The sequence below is a fragment of the Pseudophryne corroboree genome, chromosome 9 (genome assembly GCF_028390025.1).
Source record: "Pseudophryne corroboree isolate aPseCor3 chromosome 9, aPseCor3.hap2, whole genome shotgun sequence".
NCBI lineage: Eukaryota > Metazoa > Chordata > Amphibia > Anura > Myobatrachidae > Pseudophryne > Pseudophryne corroboree.
In genome coordinates this window covers 266,846,408-266,868,001 of record NC_086452.1, presented here as the reverse complement: position 1 = coordinate 266,868,001, position 21,594 = coordinate 266,846,408, and the positions used below count along the sequence as shown (strand labels likewise).

General features: G+C 48.0%; 1 protein-coding gene and 1 long non-coding RNA gene across 5 annotated transcripts in view; one reads left to right on the top strand and one right to left on the bottom strand.

Annotated features, from left to right (window-relative positions):
• Positions 1–21,594, top strand: part of FIRRM (FIGNL1 interacting regulator of recombination and mitosis) — a 926,412-nt gene that overhangs the window by 672,233 nt on the left and 232,585 nt on the right. For all 4 annotated transcript variants that reach the window (XM_063940283.1, XM_063940285.1, XM_063940284.1 and 1 more), the window contains one exon: positions 17,031–17,126. In XM_063940283.1, coding sequence (XP_063796353.1) covers positions 17,031–17,126 — 96 coding nt within the window. The remainder of the gene's footprint in view (positions 1–17,030; positions 17,127–21,594) is intronic.
• LOC134957994 (uncharacterized) overlaps positions 1–21,594 on the bottom strand; it is a 250,730-nt gene that overhangs the window by 34,611 nt on the left and 194,525 nt on the right. The gene's annotated exons all lie outside the window — the stretch shown is intronic.

Below are 21,594 nucleotides of genomic sequence, written 5' to 3'. Positions count from 1 at the left end.
AGTGAGGACTGTCACATTAATGATTTGCTATGTCCAAGAAAGGCAAGGGTGAAGAGGCACCTACATTAACATCATGTTTGTCCTGAAAAGCAGGGTTAACCTCTCAAGACCTGGTACAAGATGGGCCATGTGCAAATTGTTATGATTTCCATAAAAAGCCTTCTTAATAAACCGGCTTAAAGCCAGGCACCTGTTCAGACACAGGAGCCTCCTTAGGCTACAAACATCCCATCTGGACAGAGGTCCACCCTTTCGGATCTCAGATTGGGTGGTTCTGACAACAGACGCCAGTCTCAGGGCTATGGAGCCGTGACAGAACAGTACTTCTTCCAGGGACACTGGACCAAGAAAGAAAGTTGCCTGCCAATCAACATTCTGTAACTTCGGGCCATATACATGGCACTCACCCAGGCAAAATAATTACTTCACGGCAAGCCAATTCAGATTCGCTCAGACAATGCCACAGCAGTAGCGTACTTCAATCACCATGGAGGCACTTGCAGTCGAAGGGCAATGAAGGAGGTAATCCGCATGTTAAGGAGGGCAGAACTTCATCATCCAGCCGTATCAGCAATATTCATACCAGGAGTCCTAAATTGGGAAGCTGACTTTCTCAGCCGACACGACATTCATGCCACCGAATGGGCCTTACACCCAGAAGTCTTTCAGATTCTGGTAAACAAGTGGGGACTGCCGGACCTCATGGGCTCTCATCAGAATAACAAAGTATTTGCATACAGGTCAAGAACAAAGGATCCCTAAGTGTTCTTCGTGGATGCCCTGTCATCTGGCTTATGTTTTTCCACCGATTTCCCTGTTGCCCGATAACCCTGTTGCCAAGGGGGATTCGAAAATTCAAACCGGAACAGGGGCACCATGATACTAATAGCCCCATTGTGGCACAGAAGAAGTTGGTACACAGATCTCCAGAGGCTGTCCGCGGATACTTCGATCCTTCTGCCTCAACATCCAGATTTGTTGATCCAGGGTCCCTGTCTCTACGAACATCTGGATTGGCTTACTGTCTTTGATGGTCTTGAAACATCCATCTTAAAGGCAAAAGGTCTTTCTCAAGAGGTACAGTAAATCAAATGATGCTAAAAGCAAGGAAACCATCCTCGGCTCGCATCTATTACTGGATATGGCATTCGAATTTTCAGTGGTGCGCTGCGAGAAAATATGACCCAAGGTCTTTCAGAGTTTCAAGAATTCTAGCATTCCTTCAAGCAGAAATGGACAAAGGTCTCCGCTTAGCTTCCTTGAATGTACAAGTGGTCAGGATGTTCGCACTTTTTTTTTTTTCAAGGAATGCTGCACATCCAACCTCCTTTTGTTCCCCCTACAGCTCCCTGGGAACTAGAACTAGTTCTTAGGGCGCTTCAAGTTGCCCCATTTGAACCACTAAATCGTGTGGATCTCAAATGGTTGACAGGTAAAGTGCTTTTTCTTCTGGAAATTGCTTCAGCTAAAGGAGTATCAGATATAAGGGCGCTGTTGCGTCTTATATCCCATCCAGATAGAACAGTTCTCCGAACGAAGAGCCTAATTCAGACTGGATCGCGGCAGCGATCGCAGTCTGAAGCCCTTTGCGGAGTGCGCTCGTGCACCCCAGGAACCCAGTGAGATGCTAAAAGCAGGGCTGCAATTGCCTCTGTCTGATTGGCAGAGGTGGTTGTGGGGCGGGAGGGGGCGTGCCAACGTAGTTAGAATGGCGTTTTCGGGGCACGGTCCAGACAACGTAGGCATGTCCGAACAGTTGCGAGCCGCGGCGGCTGCGTGACATCACACGCAGCCGCTGCGACCTTGGACGCGGCGGGTAGCCAACTGTCAGCGCGCAGGAGCTGCGCTGGCAGGGAGCTACTCAGCGGGTGCAAAAGCATCGCCACCGTGCGATGCTATTTCACCCATGCTTGGTGGGGGGACAGAGCCAGACATGCGGGCGGACTTGCCCTGTACTGGGCGCCCCCCCGCATTTCTGGGAAACTGATCGTAGATGTGCTAAATTTAGCACATCTACGATCAGATCCGAATTACCCCCTTTATCTGGATATCTTCCAAAGGTGGTGTCTAAGTTCCACCTCAATGAAGAAATAGTAGTACCAGCTTTTAAGGTACCGGACCTCTCTGTGGGAGATGCATCATTGGATGTAGTTCATGCTTTAAGGATCTATGTGGATCGTACCAGTGCCATCAGAAGGACAAGACACACTCTTCGTTCTATATGGATTTCACAAGAGGGGATGGCCTGCCAATAAGCAAACACTGGCTACATGGCTTCGGATGACAATCTCAGAAGCATACTCTCAAGCTGATCTCCCTATCCTGGATAATGTCTCTGTCCCCTCTACCCGTTCGGTAGGTCCTTCATGGACAGCCCGTCATGGCGCCTCAGCTGGGCAACTCTGTAAGGCAGCCACATGGTCCTCAATTATCACATTCAGTAGACATTAAGCCTTTGATACCTTTGCCTCTCAGGATGCTGCATTTGGGTGAAGGATTCTCCTGTCCTATCAGGAGCATCCCCTCCCTTAGTTGTTGCTTTGTGACATCCCAAGGTGGACTACTGTGGACCCTGACTAAGAAATCATGAGTTATGGTAGACTAACCGTTGTTAACTCTGTTTCTCCGAAGTCCACAGTATCCACAGGGAACCCATCCTGACGCACCTGATTTAAGAATCTATACATTTACTTAGTAAGTGCATACCTTCTGGTGTGGAAGTGTGTATATGATGTTCTCGTCTGAATATGTCTTCCCTCTTGATAAATCTGCTCCTACCTTGAGCTTTGGAACTAAATGAATTCCCTGAGCCAGGAGGCCGAGTTATAGGGAGGCTGGACTGTTGCATCCTGGGAGCTCAGAAGCTTTAACCATTTGGTGTCTGTTCCTCTGACACGACTTATTAACCAAGGTAAATCCTGTGGTTACTGTGGACTTAAGAGAAACAGAGTTATCAACGGTAAGTCTACCATAATTCCTGAGTAATCCTCTATGATGAACATAAAAGAGGTTGGCCAGCCTCCAAACAAACTATTGCTAGTGTCATGTCTAGCAAAGTTTGAGGATCCGGCAGCTGAGATTTGCCCGAGGAGGTAGCAGGCTGTGAATGAACCAGATGAGGGGGTTGGATATAGTTCCTTCGCACGGGACACGGAGCAATGAAGAACGTAGGCGGGGTTTGAGGGTCAATGGAAAGTATTTATAATGTATAGGGCTGAGGTAGAGGACTGAGGCTGGAGCACGATGGTTAAAGACGTGGCAGGGGGCGAAGAACTGTGTACTGTGATTTGAAAGATGAGACTAGATGATGAACTGTGGAACTGTGGTTGGTGTTTGAAGATGTGGCTGGAGACAAGGACTGTGGTTTGTTAAACGAGGCTGAAGATAATCATCTGCAGGCTGTGGTCGGTGGTACAAAGGCATGGCTGGTGAAGGAGATCTGTGGAGTGTGGCTTGAAAGACGAGGCAGAAGACCCGGGGCCGACTGTGCCCAAAGAGTCTTACTGGACCGGGTTTTCCAGGAGCGCTTCCACAGGCAGTAACAGGCTAGAGACGGCAGGGCTGCAGCAGCAACAGAGAACCGACCAAACAGGATCAGGAGGAACCAGAATACAGCAGGAATCCTGGGAGCACAGGCTAAAGCACCTACAACAGGGTTGTAACTTGAAGCACTGGCATCCCTGTCCTAAACCAGCCCCCTTTTATAGGGAGAGCTTCCCCTGGATTGGCTGGAAGAAACCGGAAACAGGAACTATGCTTAAAACTTGGTCTCCAACATGGCGGCGCCCAGTAATGCAGACCTTTTTGCAAAGCCGCAATGCTCACTGCCCCTGGTCTCCTAGCAACGGCTCAGCAAGGGCAACCCGCTGTAGCGGCGTCCCGCCGCCATGAGCGGACCCCCTCACCGCCGCTACTGCTGCCCACGGATCCGGCGCAGCAGCCCACCTCCGCCGCTGCCCGCACATCGCCAAGGAAGCCAGCCCCGCGGCCCCAGCGTACCGGTAAGACTCCGGACGCTGACAGTACCCCCCCCCCCCTTTGCGGGTGGTCTCCGGACACCTATGTGGTTTAGTTGGAAACTTGGCATGAAATGTCCGAAGAAGTCTTGGAGCATGGACATCCTCTGCATCTACCCAGATCTCTCCTCTGGCCCATACCCCTTCCAATCAACAAGGTACTGGATGCGACCATAACGTCTGCGAGAATCGAGGATCTTGTGAATCTCAAATTCGTCTCCATGTGCTGATTGGATCTTGGGTGATTTAGGCACAGCTGCTCTGAACCGATTAAGTACCAATGGTTTTAAGAGAGAAATATGAAATGCTTTAGGAATTCTCAACTGCGGAGGTAATTTCACTTTGTAAGCCACGGGATTCAACACTTTTTTGATTGGGTAAGGCCCAATAAATCTGGGAGCAAACTTTTTTGGAGGAACCTTTAATCTTAGGTTACGTGTGGAAACCCAAACCCGATCACCTACCTTAAGGCTTGGTACAGCTTTTCGTTTCAGATCTGCATAGGTCTTATATCTCTTGGATGTCTTGAGCAAAGTCTTGTGAACTTGTTTACAGGCTTCAGTAAATTGTCGAAGTGTTGACTCTGCGGCAGGAACCTCGAGCGTAGGCAGAAGTTGGAAGTCAGGAACACTTGGATGGTAACCATAATTAATGAAGAATGGAGAAGATTTTGTGGCAGAGTGATAAAGATTGTTATGGGCAAATTCTGCGAATGGGAGGAAGTCCAGCCAGTCGTCCTGTGAGGAGGACATGAGTAAATGCAGAAAAGTCTCCAGATCCTGGTTCACTCTCTCTGTTTGACCATCCGTTTGGGGATGATATCATGAGGAGAAGTTTAATTTCACGCCAAGAGCAGAACATAGGGATCTCCAAAACTTGGCCACAAATTGAGGACCTCTATCAGACACGATTTCCTGTGGTAGACCATGGAGTCGAAAGATCTCATCTATAAACAATTTTGCCAACTGGGATGCAGATGCAAGATTAGCCAGAGGAACAAAGTGTGCCATTTTAGAGAATCGGTCAACTATGACCCATACGGTGCACCACCCACCAGACGTAGGTAAATCTGTAATAAAGTCCATAGAAATATGCGTCCATGGTCTTAGTGGTACCGGCAAAGGATGGAGTAACCCAGCTGGTGGACCCTTGGGACTTTTATGCTGAGCACATTTTATACAGGTAGCTACGAATTCCTGAACGTCAGTCCTGAGATGAGGCCACCAGTAGGAGCGCTGAATGAATTTAAGTGTCTTATGACCGCCCTCATGGCCCATGAAGGAGGAGGAGTGAGCCCATGTAAGAAGTTTTTTGCGCAGATTTGGTGCAACGAAGATCTTCCCTGGAGGAGGAAGTGGAGAGGTATTAGTTGCAGAAAAAGAGGTGGATTCCAGGATAAATTGCTCTTTTGAACGGTCAGAGGGTTCTTGTGAACTGAGGGAGCGAGATAATGCATCTGCCTTTTTGTTGAGGGAACCTTGTCGGTAACTGAGTTTAAAATTAAAACTGGTAAAGAAGAGTGCCCATCTTGCTTGGCGTGGGTTCAGACATCGGGCTGACTGTAGATACAGGAGGTTCTTGTGATCCGTGGTCACCGAAATTGGATGCTGAGCTCCCTCCAACAAATACCTCCACTCCTCAAAGGCCAACTTAATTGCCAGTAATTCCTGTTCCCCAATAGCGTAATTCTGTTCAGCGGGGGAGAATGTTCGCGAGAAGAACGCACAAGGATGGACCTTCTTGTCCTCGAAAAGCTGGTATAATACTGCTCCCACAGTAGAGGCATCAACCTCCACCAAGAACGGACGGCTGAGATCGGGTTGTCGAAGAACTGGAGCAGTCGTGAAGGCCTCCTTTAAAGATGAAAAAGCTTCCAAAGCCTCAGGAGACCACTTGGCAGGATCGGCTCCCTTCCTAGTTAATGCGGTTATAGGAGCTATGATAGAAGAATAATTTTGAATGAATCTTCGGTAGAAGTTAGCAAACCCCAGGAAACGTTGAATTCCTTTAAGGGTAGCTGGAAGCGCCCAATCCTGAATCGCCTGGACTTTAGCGGGGTCCATCTGTAACCTCTGCCCTGAGAGAATGTAACCGAGGAATGGAATCGTGGGTACTTCAAAGGTGCACTTCTCTAACTTACAGAATAACTGATTCCTTCGTAAACGAGTTAACACTTCTTTGACTTGTTCCCGATGGGTCTTCAGATTCCTAGAAAAAATTAGGATGTCATCCAGATACACTACCAAGCAGTCGTAGAGGAGATCTCTGAAGATTTCGTTAACGAACTCTTGAAAGACGGCTGGGACGTTACATAAGCCAAAAGGCATTACCAGGTATTCGTAATGGCCGTCGCGGGTATTAAATGCCGTCTTCCATTCGTCCCCTGGGCGAATACGTATAAGATTGTAGGCCCCCCCCGTAAGTCCAACTTTAGTAAATACAGTAGCTCCTTTAACACGGTCGAACAGTTCTGGAATCAGAGGTAACGGATATCTGTTCTTAACTGTTATGTCATTGAGACCTCTATAGTCAATACATGGCCGCAACGCCCATACTTCTTTCTCTATCGTCCTAGTGGATGCTGGGGTTCCTGAAAGGACCATGGGGAATAGCGGCTCCGCAGGAGACAGGGCACAAAAAGTAAAGCTTTTCCGATCAGGTGGTGTGCACTGGCTCCTCCCCCTATGACCCTCCTCCAGACTCCAGTTAGATTTTTGTGCCCGGCCGAGAAGGGTGCAATCTAGGTGGCTCTCCTAAAGAGCTGCTTAGAGAAAGTTTAGCTAGGTTTTTTATTTTACAGTGATTCCTGCTGGCAACAGGATCACTGCAGCGAGGGACTGAGGGGAGAAGGAGTCAACTCACCTGCGTGCACGATGGATTGGCTTCTTGGCTACTGGACATCAAGCTCCAGAGGGACGATCACAGGTACAGCCTGGATGGTCACCGGAGCCGCGCCGCCGGCCCCCTTGCAGATGCTGAAGTCAGAAGAGGTCCAGAATCGGCGGCTGAAGACTCCTGCAGTCTTCTAAAGGTAGCGCACAGCACTGCAGCTGTGCGCCATTTTCCTCTCAGCACACTTCACACGGCAGTCACTGAGGGTGCAGGGCGCTGGGAGGGGGGCGCCCTGGGAGGCAAATGAGTACCTATAAAGGCTAAAAATACCTCACATATAGCCCTAGAGGCTATATGGAGATATTTAACCCCTGCCTGATTTCTCTAAATAGCGGGAGACGAGCCCGCCGGAAAAGGGGCGGGGCCTATCTCCTCAGCACACGGCGCCATTTCCTCTCACAGCTCCGCTGGTCAGGACGGCTCCCAAGTCTCTCCCCTGCACTGCACTACAGAAACAGGGTAAAACAGAGAGGGGGGGGCACATTTATGGCGATATTTTGATATAACAAAGCAGCTATAGGGGAGCACTTATTATAAGGCTATCCCTGATATATATATAGCGCTTTTGGTGTGTGCTGGCAAACTCTCCCTCTGTCTCCCCAAAGGGCTAGTGGGTCCTGTCTTCATTAGGAGCATTCCCTGTGTGTCTGCTGTGTGTCGGTACGTGTGTGTCGACATGTATGAGGACGATATTGGTGTGGAGGCGGAGCAATTGCCAAATATGGGGATGTCACCTCCTAGGGGGTCGACACCAGAATGGATGCCTTTATTTATGGAACTACGGGATAGTGTCAACACGCTAAAGCAGTCGTTTGACGACATGAGACGGCCGGACAATCAATTAGTGCCTGTCCAGGCGACTCAAACACCGTCAGGGGCTGTGAAACGCCCTTTGCCTCAGTCGGTCGACACAGACCCAGACACAGGCGATGACTCCAGTGGTGACGGTGACGAATCAACCGTATTTTCCAGTAGGGCCACACGTTATATGATTTTGGCAATGAAGGAGGCGTTACATTTAGCTGATACTACAGGTACCACTAAACAGGGTATTATGTGGGGTATGAAAAAACTACCTATAGTTTTTCCTGAATCAGAAGAACTAAATGACGTGTGTAATGAAGCGTGGGTTGCCCCTGATAAAAAGCTGATAATTTCAAAGAAATTATTGGCATTATACCCTTTCCCGCCAGAGGTTAGGGAGCGCTGGGAAACACCTCCTAGGGTGGACAAGGCGCTAACACGCTTATCTAAACAAGTGGCGTTACCCTCTCCTGAGACGGCCGCACTTAAAGATCCATCAGATAGGAGGATGGAAAATATCCAAAAAAGTATATACACACATGCAGGTGTTATACTACGACCAGCTGTAGCAACTGCCTGGATGGGCAGTGCGGGGGTAGTTTGGTCAGAGTCCCTGATTGAAAATATTGATACCCTGGACAGGGACAATATTTTACTGTCGTTAGAACAAATAAAGGATGCATTTCTTTATATGCGTGATGCACAGAGGGATATATGCACACTGGCATCACGGGTAAGTGCTATGTCCATTTCGGCCAGAAGAGCTTTATGGACGCGACAGTGGACAGGCGATGCGGATTCAAAACGGCATATGGAAGTTTTGCCGTATAAGGGGGAGGAGTTATTTGGAGTCGGTCTATCAGATTTGGTGGCCACGGCTACAGCCGGGAAATCCACCTTTCTACCTCAAGTCACTCCCCAACAGAAAAAGGCACCGACTTTTCAACCGCAGCCCTTTCGTTCCTTTAAAAATAAGAGAGCAAAGGGCTATTCATATCTGCCACGAGGCAAAGGTCGAGGGAAGAGACAGCAACACGCAGCTCCTTCCCAGGATCAGAAGCCCTCCCCGGCTTCTACAAAAGCCTCAGCATGACGCTGGGGCTTCTCAAGCGGACTCGGGGACGGTGGGGGGTCGTCTCAAAAATTACAGCGCGCAGTGGGCTCACTCGCAAGTAGATCCCTGGATCCTGCAGATAATATCTCAGGGATACAGGTTGGAATTAGAGACAGATCCACCTCGCCGTTTCCTGAAGTCTGCTTTACCAACGTCCCCCTCCGAAAGGGAGACGGTGTTGGAAGCCATTCACAAGCTGTACTCTCAGCAGGTGATAGTCAAGGTACCTCTTCTGCAACAAGGGAAGGGGTATTATTCCACTCTTTTTGTGGTACCGAAGCCGGATGGCTCGGTAAGGCCTATTCTAAATCTGAAGTCCTTGAACCTGTACATAAAGAAGTTCAAGTTCAAAATGGAGTCGCTCAGAGCAGTGATAGCGAACCTGGAAGAGGGGGACTTTATGGTATCCTTGGACATCAAGGATGCGTATCTCCACGTTCCAATTTACCCCTCACACCAGGGGTACCTCAGGTTCGTTGTACAAAACTGTCACTATCAGTTTCAGACGCTGCCGTTCGGATTGTCCACGGCACCTCGGATCTTTACAAAGGTAATGGCCGAGATGATGATTCTTCTTCGAAGAAAAGGCGTATTAATTATCCCATACTTGGACGATCTCCTAATAAGGGCGAGGTCCAGAGAACAGCTAGAGATGGGATTAGCACTGTCTCAAGAAGTGCTAAAACAGCACGGGTGGATTCTGAATATTCCAAAATCCCAGTTAATGCCGACAACTCGTCTGCTGTTCCTAGGGATGATTCTGGACACGGTTCAGAAAAAGGTTTTTCTCCCGGAGGAAAAAGCCAAGGAGTTATCCGAGCTTGTCAGGAACCTCCTAAAACCAGGAAAGGTGTCTGTACATCAATGCACAAGAGTCCTGGGAAAAATGGTGGCTTCTTACGAAGCGATTCCATTCGGCAGATTCCACGCAAGAATTTTCCAAAGGGATCTGTTGGACAAATGGTCAGGGTCGCATCTTCAGATGCACCTACGGATAACCCTGTCTCCAAGGACAAGGGTGTCTCTTCTGTGGTGGTTGCAGAGTGCTCATCTATTGGAGGGCCGCAGATTCGGCATACAGGATTGGATCCTGGTGACCACGGACGCCAGCCTGAGAGGCTGGGGAGCAGTCACACAAGGAAGAAACTTCCAGGGAGTATGGACGAGCCTGGAAACGTCTCTTCACATAAACATTCTGGAACTAAGAGCAATATACAATGCTCTAAACCAGGCAGAACCTCTGCTTCAGGGAAAACCGGTGTTGATCCAGTCGGACAACATCACGGCAGTCGCCCATGTGAACAGACAGGGCGGCACAAGAAGCAGGAGTGCAATGGCAGAAGCTGCAAGGATTCTTCGCTGGGCAGAGAATCATGTGATAGCACTGTCAGCAGTGTTCATCCCGGGAGTGGACAACTGGGAAGCAGACTTCCTCAGCAGACACGATCTTCACCCGGGAGAGTGGGGACTTCATCCAGAAGTCTTCCACATGCTGGTAACCCGTTGGGAAAGACCAATGGTGGACATGATGGCGTCTCGCCTCAACAAAAAACTGGACAGGTATTGCGCCAGGTCAAGAGATCCGCAGGCAATAGCTGTGGACGCGCTGGTAACGCCTTGGGTGTACCAGTCGGTGTATGTGTTTCCTCCTCTGCCTCTCATACCAAAAGTATTGAGAATTATACGGCAAAGAGGCGTAAGAACAATACTAGTGGTTCCGGATTGGCCAAGGAGGACTTGGTACCCGGAACTTCAAGAGATGATCACGGAAGATCCGTGGCCTCTACCTCTAAGGAGGGACTTGCTTCAGCAGGGTCCCTGTCTGTTTCAAGACTTACCGCGGCTGCGTTTGACGGCATGGCGGTTGAACGCCGGATCCTAAAGGAAAAAGGCATGCCGGAAGAAGTCATTCCTACTTTGATTAAAGCAAGGAAGGAAGTAACCGTGCAACATTATCACCGAATTTGGCGAAAATATGTTGCGTGGTGCGAAGATCGGAGTGCTCCGACGGAGGAATTTCAACTGGGTCGATTCCTACATTTCCTGCAATCAGGATTGTCAATGGGTCTCAAATTGGGATCTATTAAGGTTCAAATTTCGGCCCTGTCGATTTTCTTTCAAAAAGAATTGGCTTCAGTCCCTGAAGTCCAGACCTTTGTTAAGGGAGTGCTGCATATACAGCCTCCTGTGGTGCCTCCAGTGGCACCGTGGGATCTCAATGTGGTTTTGGACTTCCTAAAATCTCATTGGTTTGAACCACTAAAAAAGGTGGATTTGAAATATCTCACATGGAAAGTGACCATGCTTCTAGCCCTGGCTTCTGCCAGGAGAGTGTCAGAATTGGCAGCTTTATCTTACAAAAGCCCATATCTGATTTTCCATTCGGACAGGGCAGAACTGCGGACTCGTCCGCATTTTCTCCCTAAGGTGGTGTCAGCATTTCATCTGAACCAGCCTATTGTAGTGCCTGCGGCTACAAGTGACTTGGAGGACTCCAAGTTACTGGACGTTGTCAGAGCATTAAAAATATATATTGCAAGGACAGCTGGAGTCAGAAAATCTGACTCGTTGTTTATATTGTATGCACCCAACAAGATGGGTGCTCCTGCGTCTAAGCAGACGATTGCTCGTTGGATCTGTAGCACAATCCAACTTGCACATTCTGTGGCAGGCCTGCCACAGCCTAAATCTGTAAAGGCCCACTCCACAAGGAAGGTGGGCTCATCTTGGGCGGCTGCCCGAGGGGTCTCGGCATTACAACTGTGCCGAGCAGCTACGTGGTCAGGGGAGAACACGTTTGTAAAATTTTACAAATTTGATACTCTGGCTAAGGAGGACCTGGAGTTCTCTCAGTCGGTGCTGCAGAGTCATCCGCACTCTCCCGCCCGTTTGGGAGCTTTGGTATAATCCCCATGGTCCTTTCAGGAACCCCAGCATCCACTAGGACGATAGAGAAAATAAGATTTTACTTACCGATAAATCTATTTCTCGGAGTCCGTAGTGGATGCTGGGCGCCCATCCCAAGTGCGGATTATCTGCATAAATTGTACATAGTTATTGTTAACTAATTCGGGTTATTGTTGAAGGAAGCCATCTTTCAGAGGCTCCGCTGTTATCATACTGTTAACTGGGTTTAGATCACAAGTTGTACGGTGTGATTGGTGTGGCTGGTATGAGTCTTACCCGGGATTCAAAATCCTCCCTTATTGTGTACGCTCGTCCGGGCACAGTACCTAACTGGAGTCTGGAGGAGGGTCATAGGGGGAGGAGCCAGTGCACACCACCTGATCGGAAAAGCTTTACTTTTTGTGCCCTGTCTCCTGCGGAGCCGCTATTCCCCATGGTCCTTTCAGGAACCCCAGCATCCACTACGGACTCCGAGAAATAGATTTATCGGTAAGTAAAATCTTATTTTTTGATGCAGAAAAATCCTGCTCCGGCCGGAGATGTAGAAGACCTGATGAACCCTTTCTCCAAGTTCTCCCGGATATACTCCGACATGGCCTGTGTCTCGGGAAGTGAGAGAGGGTAAATTCGTCCTCGGGGAGGAGTCTTGCTGGGTACTAGCTCAATGGGACAATCCCAAGTACGATGCGGAGGCAAGGTGTCCGCCCCATGCTTACTGAAAACATCTTGAAAAACTTGGTACTCCACAGGAAGGCTGGAAGAACAGAGTGATATAACTGAAGGTAAACAGTTCTGGAAGCAGTCTTGTCCCCAAGAGAGAACATCCATAGTTTGCCAATCTATGTAGGGGTTGTGTCTGATTAACAATGGAAACCCTAGGATTAGTTCATGAGAGGCTTTAGGAATTACAAGGAAAGAGATTTTTTTCTGAATGGAGAACTCCGACCTTCATATTGAGAGGAATAGTACGAAAGGATATAATCCCCTCAGGGATATAACTTCCATCCACTGCGGTAACAGAAATGGTACGATCCAAAGGAACCGTTTGTATTCCAGATCGTTTGACCAGAGCTGGCGTAATGAAACTTTCGGCGGCACCGGAGTCGAGTAGTGCAGGGATGAGAAGAGAAGAAGAAGGGAGCTCCAATTGGGTTAACAGGACAGACCCTTTCTTGGTATGTAATTCTGACAATTCTCCTAGCTTGACCTCTCCAGCACAAACTAGGAGCGGGCGTTTCCCGGACGTAGATTGCAAGTTTTAACAAAGTGATCAGATGCACCACAATACAGACAGAGGTTCCCTTGTCGCCGTCTCTGACGTTCTTCATTGGAGAGGCGGGAGCGATTAGTCTGCATGGGTTCTTCCGCAGTTGGTGATGATGGTGTTGGTGGAAGAACAACTCTAGTCTTAGGGCGATCTGACCGCAACCTCTCCATACAGCGTTCTCTGTACCTTAGGTCTAACTTATTGCATAAAGAAATTAGTTTATCCAACTTATCAGGTATGTCCTGAGTTGCGAGGTCATCTTTGATCTTTTCGGGGAGACCGCTCCAGAAAGCTGCAATGAGAGCCTCCTCGTTCCAGTTCAGGTCTGAGGAAAGGGTGCGAAACTGAATCACGTACTGACTGACCGTACGAGTGCCCTGACGCAGGCGCAGGATCTCCAATGAGGCGGTAGAAGTCCTGCCCGGTTCGTCAAAGATTCTTCAAAAGGTGGCCACGAATTCTGGATAGTTAGATAAGATGGGATCCATCCTCTCCCACAATGGTGAAGCCCATTCCAACGCTTGCCCGGTAAGTAAAGAAATTATATAGGCTACTTTGGTTCGTGCTGATGGGAAGTTGGCCGACTGTAGTTACAACTGGATTTCACAGTGGTTAAAAAACCCACGGCATTATTTTGGATTCCCATCGAATTTACTGGGAGGTGGCAAATGCAACTGTGAAAGTGGTACTGGTACAGGAGGAAGCGGGACCGGAGGTGCTAATGTGGGAGCAGCTGTAGATACTTGAGGGGCCGTCATGGCAACACAGAGAGAATCGAGACGTTCGGACATACTCTGCATGAACTGCACGATTTGAGATTGTGTGGCCTCCTGCTTATTTTAAGCGAGACCAGATATCTGCAGTTGAATTTCCCTACTGAGGCCTGATCACCCGTCGAATCCATTTGGCCAGTGCTTACTGTCACGTCTAGCAAAGTTTGAGGATCCGGCAGCTGAGATTTGCCCGAGGAGGTAGCAGGCTGTGAATGAACCAGATGAGGGGGCTGGATATAGTTTCTTCGCATGGGACACGGAGCAATGAAGAACGTAGGCGGGGTTTGAGAGTCAATGGAAAGTATTTATTATGTACAGGGCTGAGGTAGAGGACCGAGGCTGGAGCACGATGGTTAAAGACGTGGCAGGGGGCAAAGAACTGTGTACTGTGATTTGAAAGACGAGACTGTAGACGATGAACTGTGGATAGTGGTTGAAGACGTGGCTGGAGACGAGGACTGTGGACTGTGGTTTGTTAAACGAGGCTGAAGATCATAATCTGCAGGCTGTGGTCGGTGGTACAAAGGCGTGGCTGGTGAAGGAGATCTGTGGAGTGTGGCTTGAAAGACTAGGCAGAAGACCCGGGGCCGACTGTGCCCAAAGAGTCTTACTGGACCGGGTTTTCCAGGAGCGCTTCCACAGGCAGTAACTGGCTAGAGACAGCAGGGCTGCAGCAGCAACAGAGAACCGACCAAACAGGATCAGGAGGAACCAGAATACAGCAGGAATCCTGGGAGCACAGGCTAAAGCACCTACAACAGGGTTGTAACTTGAAGCACTGGCATCCCTGTCCTAAACCAGCGCCCTTTTGTAGGGAGAGCTTCCCCTGGATTGGCTGGAAGAAACAGGAAACAGAAACTATGCTTAAAACTTGGTCTCCAACATGGCGGCACCCACTAATGCAGACCTTTTTGCAAAGCCACAATGCTCACTGCCCCTGGTCTCCTAGCAACGGCTCAGCAAGATCGACCCGCTGTAGTGGCGTCCCGCCACCACGAGCGGACCCCCTCGCCGCCGCTACTGCTGCCCACGGATCCGGCGCAGCAGCCCACCTCTGCCGCTGCCCGCACATCGCCAAGGAAGCCAGCCCCGCGGCCCCAGCGTACCGGTAGGACTCCGGACGCTGACAGCTAGGTTGTTGCAGGTGACGGTTCGCCAAGGTTACCTGCTAGCCGGGAAGCCAGTGTCAGCATCAGTTAGGGCCCATTCCACAAGAAAAGTTGACGCTTCATGGGCGGCCCACCGGGGAGCTTCAGCAAAGCACCTTTGCAGGGCAGCTAAGTGGACTTCTGCCCATACCTTCCTCAGGTTCTATAGGTTTGACACCTTCACCTTGACTGATGCAACTTTTGGGCATCAGGTCCTCAGTGCAACTCGTGAACGTTCCCACCCATAAAGGGAACACTTTGGGACGTCCTACTGTTCCCAGTGTCCGACCATTGGATGAAAGAAAAACAGGGATTTTACCTGTTAAATCCCTATTTCTGAAGCCATGTTTGACACTGGTCGGCCACCCTTACGTTCTTTACAAGCTTTTCTCGGACATGTTCTTCTACATATTTTGTATGTATATGAGTAAGGGATTTGTTTCTTTTACCCCTTTCACATCTCCAATGTCGGATCCCACCCGGGAATTAGAAATGGGTCCTTCCCGGGTGGGATCCGTCATTGGAGTCTCTACTACCTCTTTTGCTGGCTTCCAGACCCGGCATATTGCCGCATTGGTTGCCATAGCGGCGGTGGGCAGAGCCGGCAGTGTAGGTGGAGGCGGCGCTGGGAGATGAGCTCATCTCCGCACCGCTTCTCCCTATCTTGTAAACACGTCCTGGATCGTCTCGACCCGGGAATCCGTTTACAGAGCCACTGACCCGGTATTCAACCCAGGAATAACACTGCTTATAGCCGGGGTTGAATTACTGGGTCAGGCAACCCGGGAAATCCGACATGGCGCTTTCACACTGCACACTGACCCGTGTCAACTTGTCAATATGCCAGGTCGATACCGGGTTATTTGTGCGGTGTGAAAGGGGTATAACTGCCTTTCCTTTCCTGTTCCTGGCTTGTAGTTTAAATAACTGACTTGCCTGATGCAGGCTGGGTATAGGGGAGGAGGGGCCTCCCTGGCTGCACTCAAAAAAGTTAACTTCTTGGTGCCCGGACTGGACGCCTGACTGTACTCACTGTTCCGAGTGTCAACCGTGGCTTCAGAAAAAGGGATTTCACAGGTAAGACGAAAATCCCCCCCCCCCTTTTTTTTCTTTCTAAATGCAACATTTTATTTCCATTGCTTTTTCTTTTAAGTTACCAAATTCACACAAATAGTTAATTTTAATCACATTTTTTAAACTAGATTTTTTTTTCATTAATACAATTCTCACCAAAGATAATAACGTGTTGCATTGCCGTCGCAATGACTTTGTCATCTACTTAATTATCACCATTAAAAAAGGGTTTAGACTGAACAAGTGTTGTTCTTCATAATCATGATCTCAAGTGGTCTCAGTTGGAACACATTTACTCTTGAACACACATAAGAAATACCTTACAATGTATGACAATGAGATGTAAACAAATAAAATCAATAGCAAAAAAATAAGTAAACTTCTATGATACACACAGAATATTGTCTTAAAATACTGTACAGTATTTCATATGTGAATTCCTAAAAAAAAAAAAATCAGACTCGCAGATATGTAGTTCCTTGGTTAAAATCCGTTATCGCAAAGCAGTTAATTCACTGAAATGATCTCTATTCTGGGAGTGAATCCAGTAGCTTCGTTTGTAACCTACTGAGAGGCAGTACAACCAGTAATCCTTAAATTAAAGTGTTATGGCCCATGCACATATAAATACAAATTTGTGGTATGTATTGGAGATGCTGTTTAATAGTGCCCGATCCCAGATCCAGTGCTGACTATTGGCCAGCATTATAGAGACGGGAGCTGGCTGTTGTAAATGTCGGTCCGGGCTATAGTGCTTTCTCCAGGACAATTTCACACGTCAATTATAAGCTCCTTTCCATGGCAAGTGTTCAGATGTAGGGAGCGTCAGTACAAAATGCTTTGCTGGAGCTTATTCTCTGAGCACGATTCATGCTACAAAATAGTAAGTTAATGTGTTTTATTTTTATATATTTAGTAGATTTACACAATGACTCTATCTGCATATATACAATTGTTTATTTGTAGTAACATTGCACAATGCAGGATTTAACCATATAATGTTTGTTGCTTAACATCTTGCTTTATCTGTACCAGGTCTCAGAACTGCCTGCCCTGCAAGAAACTCTGTGTCTTGTTTTGGCTCTCTTTGCTTTTATTGTGAAGACAGTAGAGCCTGCCATATTAGTCCAGGTATTGTATCTTGCAAGAACTGTTTTTTTGTTCTTATAAAAGATTGTTTTGTGTAAGGTGAAATAAAGCGCAATGAGGCATTTTTGAGAAGCATCCATTACACATAGTGAACCTGAATCCCTTATGCATGATATGAGTGGTTAAAACTAGAGACGGTCATTGACCAATGATGGTCAGTGGTTTCTTTTTCACCAGTGGTCATCCGTAGTTCCAATCAGGCCCTCAGGACACTTCATTACATAGTCCCCAAACTGATTTGGCCAGAAAGTAAGTAAAAAATAAAATTAAGCTATTCTTTCAGGGAGCTTCTGGACATACAAAATCTGTGTATACAGTTGCCATCACACTGGAATTGTAACAGAGAAAACTGTAAGTGCACTGGTGCTTATGAATATACCCAATAGTTCAGCTAACTATGAAATGGATAAGGATATACAGGGTTATGGTGGGTAAATTGTATCTTTAGTAATAAATAAAATAATAATAAAAAGAGAGGCATTGACAAAGGGCCTAATTCAGAGTTGATCGCAGCAGCAAATTTGTTAGCAGTTGGGCAAAACCATGTGCAGTGCAGGGGGGGGCAGATATAACATTTGCAGAGAGAGTTAGATTTGGGTGGGGTGTGTTCAATCTGCAATCTAAATTGCAGTGTAAAAATTAAGCAGCCAGTATTTACCCTGCACAGAAACAATATAACCCACCCAAATCTAACTCTTTCTGCAAATGTTATATCTGCACCCCCTGCTGTGCACATGGTTTTGCCCAGCTGCTAACAAATTTGCTGCTGCGATCAACTCTGAATTACCCCATAACTGCTAAACATTCACCGTTCAAATTAGTCTTAAACATGTTACAGTTTAGGAGATCACTTAGAGGTTGAACTCGATGGACAAATTGTCTTTTTTTCAACCTCAGAAACTATGGCCCTCATTCCGAGTTGTTCGCTCGCAAGCTGCTTTTAGCAGCATTGCACACGCTAAGCCGCCGCCTAATGGGAGTGAATCTTAGCTTAGCAAAATTGCGAACGAAAGATTCTCAAAATTGCGAATAGAAATTTCTAAGCAGTTTCTGAGTAGCTCGACACTTACTCTGCCACTGCGATCAGTTCAGTCAGTTTCGTTCCTGGTTTGACGTCACAAACACACCCAGCGTTCGCCCAGACACTCCCCCGTTTCTCCAGCCACTCCCGCGTTTTTCCCAAAAACGGCAGCGTTTTTTCACACACTCCCAGAGAACGGCCAGTTTCCGCCCAGAAACATCCACTTCCTGTCAATCACACAACGATCACCAGAACGAAGAAAAAACCTCGTAATGCCGTGAGTAAAATACCAAGCTACTTAGCAAATTTACTTGGCGCAGCCGCAGTGCGAACATTGCGCATGCGCAGTTTGCAAAAAAACGCTGCGATGCAATGAAAAAGAACGAGCGAACAACTCGGAATGAGGGCCTATGTTACTAAAAGACTGTGTGTTTGCAGTCCCTGAAATCAAAAGTACAGTTCATACAATTCAGGAAATGTTCTACAATTCTTATTAGTATGGTGTTTTCATTTGAAAAAGGTTAAAACTTGCTCGTGTCCACACTGATGTCACAGCTGTATAAGCTTACATAGTTACTATAGTTTCTTTTTCTATATTCTCCTGCTTTTTTTCCTCAACCTCACAGTCACTCCTGATTATTATGCAAATGTGATCGTTCTTTTCCAAATGCACTCATATATAAAATGAATCAAAATTCAGTAAGGGTGAACTCTTAAAATAAGAACTATTACATTCAATAAAAAGTCACCTTCTTGGGTACTGCAAAAAAAATTTCTCTAGCATCCTTAAGGGATATTGGGGAATTAGTAAGATGGGTTATAGACGGGGTCCAAAGGAAGCAGTGCACTTTAAATTTCTTCAACTGGGTGTGCTGGCTCCTCCCCTCCCACAGCCAGTTTAGAAAAAAGTGCCCTCAGGAGAGGATGCACACTCTGCAAGCTCCAGAGTTTTCTTCAGTTTCTTTTAAAATCTTTGTTATTTTCGGTATGCTGTTTGGGCATGTTCTCTCAGCCCTCTGCAAATAGTCATAAGACACAGCGACTGCAGCAGGCGGTATAGCAGACCTGGCTGCAAGAGGCAGAGGAAAGACCCTTCTCCCTAGCTCAGGGCCATGTACACGTGGGCTGCCTGCTTACTCTCAGTAACTGATGAAGAGGGACAGAAGGAGGGGGGAAGATGGACCGTGTTATTGAGGATTCATCTCCTGCACAAGGGCTTGAGCCCCTCTTAATTGCTATCAGTGATGTGTTAAAACTCCCAGTAGATGACGATGCAGTAAATCAGTTGTTTTTCTCCTCACAGAAAAAGGTTAGCATTACTTTCTCTGAATCTAAGGAATTAGATGATATGTTTAAAGTTGACCTGGAAAAATCCTGATAAAATAATTCCAGGTGGCCAGACGCTAATTAACACTCCCATTTTCTCCTGAAGGCAGGAAAAACTGGGAAGATTCCCCTGCTGTTGACGTCTGGTTCCTCGGCTTTGAAGGACCCTGGGGATAGGAAACTAGAAGACTACACTTAAGTCTATTCAACAGCAGCTAGTATATCACAAAGACTTGCGAGTTGCTGGTTGACACATGTAATTCACACCTGGGCGGGCCAGTTCAAGAGGGCCTCGTGGGGAATATTTCTCTGGTGAGTATGGTTTCTCTGATCAAACACATTCAGAATACTGCACGCGTCCTGTGCGACTCTATTAAAGAGATAGTCGCTATTAATGTAAATTCTACTGCTATGGCAGTGTTGGTGGGCAGAACTTTATGGCTGCACCAGTGGATGGCGGCCGCAGATTCCAAGCATAGTGTGATGTCTCTCCCTTTGGGGGGAATGGCTATTCGGGGTTTAGTTGGTTTCGTAGATTTCCAAAGCTACTGTGGGGAATTCCACGTTTCTCCCCTCTGGGACCCCACCGGCTAGGTATTCCTACCCGGGGCCATCTACTCAGTCCTTTCGGACCGCTATGTTTCGATCTTGAACCAGATGTGCCTCCCAAAGCTGCACGAGGCACCAGAGGTGAGGCAAAAAAGCCAGCAGCTTCAGGTTCCCAGGAACAAAGCACTTGTTCAGCTTCCACTAAGGCCTCAGCACAGCGGTGCCCGCCCCCCCCCCCCCCCCCCCCCCCAGGGGGATCTCGTGGTGGGAGCTCGTCTGCGTCACTTCAGCCGCATCTGGAATAATGTTCCTGCCAGTATACCTGGGTACAGGACCTCATTTCTCAGGGCTACAAGCTGTAGTTCGACTGTGCTGCTCTCCACCAATTTTACAAATCAAGCTTAACAGCTTTGGAGGATACGCGTGTTACGTTGCAACAGGCCATCCTAAAATTGGTCCAGTCCTGAGTCATTGCTCCAGTACCACTGCAACAACAGGGCAAGGGTTATTACTCAAACCTGTTAGTGGTACCGAAACAGGGTGGTTCGGTAAGACCCATTTTGAATCTGAAATCCTTGAACCCTTACTAGAGGTTTTTGGGTTCAAGATGGAATCCTTGTGAGCAGTGGTTGCAGGTCTGGAAGAACAGGAGTTCATGGTCGCCCTGGATATGAGGGACGCCTATCTCCATATCCCGATCTGGCCACCTCATCAGGCTTACCTGAGGTTTGCCCTGCTGAACGGTCACTACCAGTTCCAGGCGCTACCCTTCGGCCTGCCACAGCTCCGAGGGTGTTCACAAAGGTGATGGCGGAGATGATGTTCCAACTCCGGGTCCTGGGGGTCAATATTGTCCCTTTCCTGGACGATCTCCCGATAGAAGCAAGATCCAGGTAGCTTTTAATGCTCCATAAAGACTGCACTATCCAACTTCTTTCACACCATGGGTGGATCCCCAATTTACAGAAGTCCCACCTGGAGCCAACTCAGCGGCTCCTGTTCCTGTGAATGCTGCTGGAAAGTGTTCTTCCCAGAAGACAAAGCGAGACCACTTCAGGAGATGGTCCGCGTGGTTCTCTGGCCTACTCGAATATCCATCCATCTTTGCACAAGATTGTTGGGGAAGATGGTTGCCTCGTACGAGTCGATCCACTATGGAAGGTTCCAAGCCAGAACATTTCATTTGGATCTCCTGAGCAAGTGGTCCGGATCACATCTTCAGATGCACCGGTTAATACAGCTGTCACCTCAGGCCAGGATTTTCCACCTGTGGGGGCTGCAGTCCTCCAGCCTACTGGCAACGCCACGGCAGTAGCTTACAGCAGTCAACAAGGAGGAGCAAAAAGCAGGGCCTGCATGCGAGAGGTGTCAAAGATACTCCTCTGGGCAGAAAGAAATGCAAGAGCAATGTCTGCAATCTTCATTCTGGGAGTAGACAACTGGGAAGCGGACTTCCTGAGTCGTCACGATCTCCACCTGTGAGAGTGGGGGCTTCACCATCAGGTGTTTCAGCAGATCATTGACAGGTGGGGCTGCCCAGAAATAGACATGTTG